This window comes from Gymnoscopelus microlampas (genome assembly GCF_963454915.1).
Source record: "Gymnoscopelus microlampas genome assembly, chromosome: 22".
NCBI classification, from domain to species: Eukaryota; Metazoa; Chordata; class Actinopteri; order Myctophiformes; family Myctophidae; genus Gymnoscopelus; species Gymnoscopelus microlampas.
The window spans coordinates 23,043,742-23,052,661 of NC_139959.1; the positions used below are offsets into that span (position 1 = coordinate 23,043,742).

General features: G+C 45.1%; 1 protein-coding gene across 1 annotated transcript in view; it reads left to right on the top strand.

Annotated features, from left to right (window-relative positions):
• Window positions 1–7,408, top strand: part of LOC311039258 (disco-interacting protein 2 homolog C-like) — a 93,573-nt gene extending 86,165 nt beyond the window's left edge. Inside the window, 7 exon segments of the mRNA XM_084048990.1 lie at window positions 135–305; window positions 1,177–1,238; window positions 3,859–3,916; window positions 4,063–4,137; window positions 4,712–4,886; window positions 6,002–6,125; window positions 7,140–7,408. Of these exon segments, the coding sequence (XP_083905116.1) occupies window positions 135–305; window positions 1,177–1,238; window positions 3,859–3,916; window positions 4,063–4,137; window positions 4,712–4,886; window positions 6,002–6,125; window positions 7,140–7,392 (918 nt within the window). The 3' untranslated portion in view covers window positions 7,393–7,408.
• The last annotated feature ends 1,512 nt before the right edge of the window (window positions 7,409–8,920 follow it).

Genomic DNA, 8,920 nt, shown 5'->3' on the forward strand with positions numbered 1-8,920 from the left:
TAATTGAATACATAGGACCACAATGGAAACGAGTCCCCTGGACTTTTTTTGTGTTATTCCTTTCAGCCTTAATGTCTTACTGTACCCCGTGCTGTTTCACATTTTGGACTAATAAAGTATTCAATAAACTGTAGGCTCGGGGTCTGGACCTGTCCCGTGTGAGGGCCTGTGTGGTCGTGGCCGAGGAGAGACCCCGGATGTCACTGACCCACTCCTTCTCCAAGCTGTTCAAGGACCTGGGCCTCCACCCTCGCTCCGTCAGCACCGCCTTCGGCTGCAGGGTCAACCTGGCCATCTGTCTGCAGGTATGCTGTAGATGGCGGGCGGGTGGGTGGGTGGGAAGGGCACTGGTCGGGTAGGTGTGGGTGTCACCAGTACAGTACTTGTTGCAGTGGTTCTCAAACTGTGGGACCGCCCCAAATGTTTTTTTTTGGGGGGGGGGGGTTTTCTCACTCAACAGTAAACAAACCAACATACATTATAAGTGTATATAGATGATATTTGGATATATGATCTGCACATTTCCAAAATGACAATTTAAGGACTTTTAAGACCTTTTTAATACCTGTAAAATTAAAAATAATAAAAATGAACACCATTACTGCATCAAAAGTAATCAACAAACTATACCAAAAATGTGTTTTGAACATTGTCCAAATTGTCACGTATAATACCTAAGAAAGGTAGAAATTTAGAAAATTGCCGATCTACAGTACAAGCTCACAACCAGAGCCGCAGGAAGGGTGGTGCGAACGGTGCGGTCGCACCGGGCCCCGCGCTGGGGGGGGCCTCGCAAAAAAACGGGATTTTTTTTTTTTTAACATGACACCCAACATGACACCCAACTTAATGTTTTGAGGGCAAAAATAACCGCAAATAACCACCCAAAACTCGGATATATCCGACAGAAACCGCAAAAAAAATCGCGCGCGGGTACTCCACGCACGCACGCGCGCTGCGTGCGTGCTCGCCAACTCCGCACCGGGCCCCGCATTTCTCCCAGACGGCTCTGCTCACAACGCATTGCAACGCAAGGTGTTTTGAAGACTGTTAAAGCCTTTAAGTTAAACCCAGGCCTTTAACTTTGTCTGTAACTCTGGGAGTGTACAAATAGAAGTTTGAGAACCAGAACTGCTCTGGTATGTTGACTGTTTGTTGTATTGTATGTGACTGCAGGGCACATCGGGACCAGACCCCACCACCGTGTATGTGGACATGAGGGCACTGCGTCACGACAGGTAAGGACAGTCTGTCACTCATTCCAACACCAGTCTTTTTGTTGCTCTTTACCATATTGTCCAAAACTGTTACTTTTCAGGAGTCAAATTCAAAAGCATCAAAAATAGCAGACCGTCACGCTCGAAATACGTCGCTTCTACTTCTTCTTCTTCTGAACTATTCACATCAGGACATTGTAATGATCATTAGACTCCCAATAACCCACCCATCTCCCAGACTCCCTCCCCAGTCAGAGTTCAGACTTTGAATGAATGTAGAATTATGTGCAGGATGTCATTTGCATACAGATGTAAGGGGACTTAATTTAATTGACTTTATTTATTTGTTATTTTTTACCAAAGATCCTCTCTCTCACACTTATGCCAGTGTGCCAGTGATTAGCCTCCCCTGTGCCAACGTTGGCACCCGTGCCTACGGTTGCCCCCCTGGTTTACATCAAACTCCCGACGGGAGAATGTCTGGCGGCAGACATTAATTAGTTGCCGTCTGGTTGTGTTTTGTAGTCGCTCAGAGAGCGGTTTAAGCCTCCTAACCTCCTCAGTCTTTCCTCCAAAAAACTGTCCATGGTACGCTGCTGGCAGATTGCGAGTGCGTCTTGTTTACTTTAGTGAGAGACGCTGCCTGCAACCGTGGCGGAAACTGTTTAAATGGCCAGAATGCTTCAGAGCAATGTTGATGTAACTAAGAGAATGGTGAAAATGTGTCCAAATTTCCAGCTAAAGTAGTGTACCCACATTGTGTTGTGCATAGAGAGAGAGGGTTAGAGGGAGAGAGAGAGGGAGAGAGCGATTTGAAGGCAGTTAAATTGGACTGTGTTCGTCCCGAATTTTATCATCCTCAGATGCCCAGACTTGTGTGCTCATAGCCACGTCTCGTGCAAGTATTAAGTACTGTACCGGTAACATTGGGAAGAGTCACATGGGACTTCACTGTTAAGGTGGGAGATGTGTAAACAACTCTCAACATTTTAGCTTATGACTTGTTAAGCATTATATTGCATTATAAGTATGTTTATTTTACATTATAGACATTAGGGTTACACATTATGAATACATTCAGGTTAGGCTAAAGGTTTAGAGTTACCAGGTATTGCTATACCATAAGTAGAATTTGAGAAATCGAGGACCATTTTTCTGTACCCCACAAGAGAAATGTTGAAAAGATTCCGATTGGGGGTCAGGGGTTACGATTAGGATTAAGCATTTAGGGATTAGGTTTAGGGGTTGGGTTAGGGTCAGGGTTTGGTTTGTCTCGCTTAGCTAGACAACTATTCCACAATCTCCGAATGCTAAATAGTCTGGAACTACACCTCCCGAAATCCGAGAGAGGAAGCTGGCACTTCCGTTCATGAAAATACATTTAAAAATATGTTTTTTAAATTTCCATTTCTGCTTAGCATCAAGCTATATATCTCTGCTGTCCAGCCAGAAACTGCTAACTCCAAAACGCTCATTGTTCAGGAAACGCAAAAACAAAATATACGTTTTTCAGGAAATGAAGAAAACCTTATATTTTTAAAACAAAGCAACACTGCCTCATCAAAGTTGGTATAGTGACTTTATATATTGTCAGATACTTGCATGTGTCATTATATTATCAACACTTTAACCAAATCGCGGGTAAATCAACACTTTACCCTGCGCAAGTGGAGTTAGCAGTTTCAGACGAGCAGAAATCAAGCTGAAGTGGAGTTAGGTGTCCAAACAACAATAGCTCCACTCGCTGCTGAGGGAGAGGTTTCTGAAGGGTACAATTTCTCAAAAGCTAACAATGGATCTCCAAGCTCACAATGCATCACAACAACGTGTGAATTAATGCCCTGATGCTTCATGCCACTTATTATATAGGCCTACAATAATAAACAGGACTTTAAATATTACAATAACTTCTGCAAAGAGGTAGTAGAATAGCGCGACAGAAATGCTATGAACGCCTTTCTTCTTGTCACATTGCTCTCCTCATTAAACACTTAATAGATTTTAGAAATATAATTACTTGTTTTCATAACATTAGCGTCAGTGCTAAGTTTGATAAACAGGTACACTGCATAGTTTTAACAGACTACGGGGAGCTTGTTTACGTGATCCTCCTCCTCGTTCACTGCGCAACGCGCTGTACTCATGCTGTTGAAAAGCAGCGCTGTAGAGAGGGGGGAGTTGTTTGTTTTTGACGGACAGTTTGAGGATCCAATGGAGTTGGGAGTTTTCGTCAGAGGCGCTTTTTAATACTTTTCATTGGTTCAAATGTTTTGATATTTTACACAGACCTAAAGGGTGTTCAATAGCCTTGATTTATGAAAAAAAAAAAAAGAAAACTGAAAATGGAGTTAGCTGGTCCTTGCTGGACACCGACGATATGCTTAGATGATTTTGATTTATATTGGGATACATTTGCGCGACTGTAAAGACGAAACGGAAGTGGGGAGGAGGCTTCACATCTGCTTTATATTTTAATCGTGATCAGAGCTTCCGAGTCCCAGACTGTATGACCGGAAACATTTGAAACCCTAGTCTGGCCACGCAAGACTAGGGTTTGGTTTAAAATTGGCATCTAATAATGACATCCTAGCCTGTTACTAAAATAGTAATAAGGGTGTGTGTGCGTGTGCGTGTTTTTCAGGGTGCGTCTGGTGGAGAGGGGTTCTCCTCACAGTCTACCACTGATGGAGTCTGGGAAGGTGAGTGTGTAACTCCCGCTCCCTGCTGTGAGTAGCGGGAGTCTATATAGCCTCATACGGGAGCCACAGCCAAGTCATTCAGAGTGGTACTAACCATGGTGATCGTTTTTTGTTCTTTTTATTACATTTAAATTTTGTTTTTTCAGATCCTACCTGGGGTACGAATCATCATCGCCAACCCTGAGACCAAGGGTCCCCTGGGTGACTCTCACTTAGGAGAGGTAAGCACATACACCGTACTTCTTTCTTTCTTTCTCCTCTTCTGCCACCTTTCTCTGTCCCCCCCCCCCCCCTCTCTTTTTCACTCTCTCCTTGACCAGCCTACAACATAGTGCACATTGCACGGATGTCATTCCGTACATAGACACCTACTGTAGAAACCCCGCAAACCTGTGCGGAAGCAGAGCAGTCCCCACAACATGATTTACGATTCTGTGCCTATCGGTATACGTATAACTGAAATGGCGCTGAGTAGGCTCAAGCGAACGTTGCAACGTTCGGGACGGCAACACGCTCGCTTTAGCTCGCTCGGTGGTCCCTCATGTGGCTCCAGTTTGCTTGAGACTGTGCGCCTCCGAAATGGTTTAGTCAATGGATGGGCTACGAGGCGGCTATGCACAGGTTTTTCGGGTTTTCTAGGTGTCTTTTGTACGGAATGACATCCGTGTAATGTGTACAATGTTGAATATTCTGCCCGACAACAACGATATAGTCTAGAAGAACTCTTGCCACAACCAAAAATGTGGACGCCAGAGAGTTAAGCGGTCTTATTCTTCTACCTTGTATTCCCTGTAGATCTGGGTGCACAGCGCCCATAACGGCAGTGGTTACTACAGCGGCTATGGCGAGGAGGTTCTTCAGTCGGACCACTTTAACTCCAGGCTCAGTTTTGGAGACACGCAGACCGGCTGGGCCAGGACCGGATACCTGGGCTTCCTCCGACGCACGGAGCTCACCGACGCCAGTGGGGGTACGCACGCACGCACGTACACACACACACACACACACACACACACACACACACACACACACAGACACACAGACACACACACACACACACACACACACACACACACACACACACACACACACACACACACACACACACACACACACACACACACACACACACACACACACATACACACACACAGGTAATGTGTTGGGAACAGGAGTAGAAGACTAGCAGCATAGGTAAAGGTCACAGTTAGTCCAGGTAATTTACAGACCACGGATATAACGCCAACACAGCTGGTTTATTTATATCAGCCAATAATGTAAACATCGATCATATGAAGCCAGGTCTCATTTCACTAATAATATATTTAAGCAATGACAGGAACATACAGTAGTACCTTTATTCTGCGCGCCAACATACTACAGAGAATATAATGTAAGTGACATTGTATTTGTAGTTGATTTCTCAGCACAAATAAAACCGTTTATTCGCGTCGCTCCTGGTGTGTAATGACCTTAACCGTAACGTGCCCCAGCCAGGGACTAGCAGCACCATCTCACACCAAGTTCAAACGTAAAGGTAGGGTAAGTGATATTTTCTGTTTAAAAAACGTTTTTCTTTTTGTTAAAAGGTTAAATCTCTATAATGTAATAGTAATCATTGCTATAGAGCATGGGTACTCAACAGGGGGTCTGTGACCCCTAGGGGGTCCTCAGAGTCATTGCAGGGGGGCCACCAATAACACACCTAACATCCAATATACACATCAGTAGCAAAGAGAAATCCAAAGAAGAAAAAAATAAATAATAATTTACACAACGCAAAAGTGGACTACTAGCACGTGTAAAGGCTGTGGCTCCAGAAGTGCTGAATTATTGCTGAACTGTCTGATGTTATGGACTCATGAAAGATGTAAGGTTTTTCATCAAGAACAGTGCTTTACAAACGCATCTCTTCTCTACTGTCTGACTGTGCTGCCGCTGCAGGAGAAGAACACACTGCTCTACTTCACCACTCTGAGATTTTACGGCTTTCGTTATTTATTGTACACACTGGGCTGCTTCATCTCTTTCTCCTTGTCTGTCTCCCTCATACTCCTCCATTCTATGTCCCGTCCACACACACAGAGAGACACGACGCGCTGTACGTGGTGGGCGCCCTGGAGGAGGCTATGGAGCTGAGAGGGATGCGTTACCACCCCATAGACATCGAGACCTCCGTCATACGCACACACAAGAGCATCATGGAGTGGTACGTTTGGTGCTGTTGTTTCCCATATACATCGTTGACCGGTGGTCCCTCAAGGGTCCGTACTTGGTCACCCCCCACCCCCACCCCCACCATCATCACCAAATGTCTTTGCCGAAAATAGGCGATCTACAAGCTCACAATGCGTCGCAATGCGACGCGTTGTGAGCATATGACGAGCATATGACGAGCATATGATGTGCATATGACGCCACAAGGTCATATCAGTGCACAACCAGGAAATGACACTGAAAACTCATATGAATGAGTGTGAACGTTGCATCCTAAACTAGTTGATAATCTAGCCATGTAAAAATGTGTTTTTACATGGATCATTGCCGTCGGGCAGAAACCTCTTATCTCCATATTTGAACTTAAAGGGATAGTTCATCGCCAAATGACTTTTTTCCTATCGTTTAGTCACCCCATTGAGACTTGAATTCATGTTTGTGTTTTTGTTTTTGTCGCATTCCTAAGTCAATAACTTGACGACCGGCAGCGGTTCCGGTAGGAGTCACAAAGAGTCTCCTTTTTGTGTCTTACCGGAGCCGCTGCCTACCGGGCCGCTGGTCATCAAATTATTGGCTTAGGAATGCGACAACAATTTGTTTTTTTTCGGTGAACTATCCCTTTTAACTCGTTCAATGCCAAGCTTATTTATGGAATTTTGGCTCTGAGTGCCACAGTCAAAATTCATTGTAAAAAAAAAAAAAGTGCTCAGGAGCCGAGATACAGCCTTTTTAAGTAAGAAGTTAAACAAAGAGTGAATGGAGCAGCAAATCTTCCAATCATCATATCTTGGGTTCTGAACATGTTTAAAAAAATATATATATATATATATATATATTTTTTTTTTGACGTCATGTGGCACAGAATGAGTTAAGTGGGTTTAACTTTTGAACTTCCTCATCGATTGTACGCTCAGGTAGCTCATGTTTGTGCCTTTTTATTACCGTAACCGGGGCCGTGTGTGTTTGTGTGTGTGTGTGTGTGTGTGTGTGTCATGATGTCGTTCAGCGCGGTGTTCCCCTGGACCAACCTGCTGGTGGTGGTGGTGGAGCTGGAGGGCTCGGAGCAGGAGGCCCTGGACCTGGTGCCCATGGTGACCAAGGCGGTGCTGGAGGAGCACTACCTGATCGTGGGCGTGGTGGTGGTCACCGACGTGGGCGTCATCCCCATCAACTCGCGCGGGGAGAAGCAGCGCATGCACCTCCGCGACGGCTTCCTCCAGGACCAGCTGGATCCCATCTATGTGGCCTACAACATGTAGTGTGTGTGTGTGTGTGTGTGTGTGTGTGTGTGTGTGTGTGTGTGTGTGTGTGTGTGTGTGTGTGTGCGTGTTAGGGTTGGAATCCAAAACCGGAGGAACCGGTTCCATCACGTTTGGAACCGTTTCCGGAACGAGTTTTATCAACACTGTCAGAGCTGGTATGTGGACTTCATGTCTGCTGTACAATTACAATACCGGTGGTTCTCAAACTTTATCATTTCAAGGACCACCTTAACTCTGAGAGTGCACAAATGGAACCAAATGGACCCGCAAGGGTCCATTTGGTTCCATTTGTGCACTCTCAGAGTTACAGACCTGTAAGGGTCCATTTGGAACCCCCTATAGGAATCGTGAAAGGGAATTGGACCGTTAAGAGGAAATCGTTAAGGAACCGGAATAATCCGGTTAAAATCCTAATTAAGGATCCCAACCCTAGTGTGTGTGTGTGTGTGTGTGTGTGTGTGTGTGTGTAAAAGAGTGGAGCGAGCATGCGTGCGTATGCCTACCCATGTGCGTGTATATCGCTTGTTATTGTTCATTTATTTCCAAAAGAATCAAGATGTACTGTATTTTTGAATCTGCATAGTGGTCTGTACGTCGTCCGTTTTTTTGGTTTTCTTTAGAGCCGTGTTGTGCCGGTCGGTTGGTCGGTTGGTTAGATTGGAACGGTTGGATTGGGTGGCGGTACGACCAATTAGTTTCACACACGCCCCGTTGAATCCCGTGACCAGGAAGTAAACATGTATAGTGTCACTGTATAAAAAAGAAAAAAAAAGCCCTAGGGGGAACACTGTGTACCGAGGAAACCGGAACGGTTGTTACACCACCATAATGTCGTTTTTTTATTTAGGAGATATAGACAGAGAGAGACTGTATATCTGTCGACATGTTTTAACTGGTCAAATCCCAGACTTGTTGTATTATTAAAATGATTTAGAACAGGGGGGCAGCCAAGATTGATGTAAAAAAAATATAAATATTGTATATAGACATAATCTATATGGAGAGATACCTAAAACACATTTGAGGTATAGTAGCCCCTATATGCAGCTCTCTCCACCTGCACCCTGTGTGTGAGCGTGTGTGTGTGTATGTGAGAGCACGAGTGTAGCCCGTATGTCTCCGTCCTCTTGTCTCATTGGTCTATATGTGTGTGTGCATGACAGGGGGTGGGACCTTTTTTAATTCCCACGGTTCCATTGAGAGCAACGGAACAATGGAACGGTTCCATTGTTAAGTTGAGTTCTATTGTTCCACGCTGCACTCCTCTCATGTGGACTCTGACCCGGGAAGCAATCCATCCACGGCTTGGCAGATATGAGGCGTTGGTTGAGGGCAGTCGGGCAGTCGGGGGGGTAGAAAAGGCGACATTTTTCCCAGCATGCCAGTAGAAAACCACAGGCTATAGGAACCTGTGAACAGCAGCATAGGTAGCTGGCCGGAAAGATGCTCCCTCTCTTGCTTAAAACACGTTGAAATACCATCTGGCCAATTCATCCAGTGGAAAACGTGTTCTTAACCACGTAGC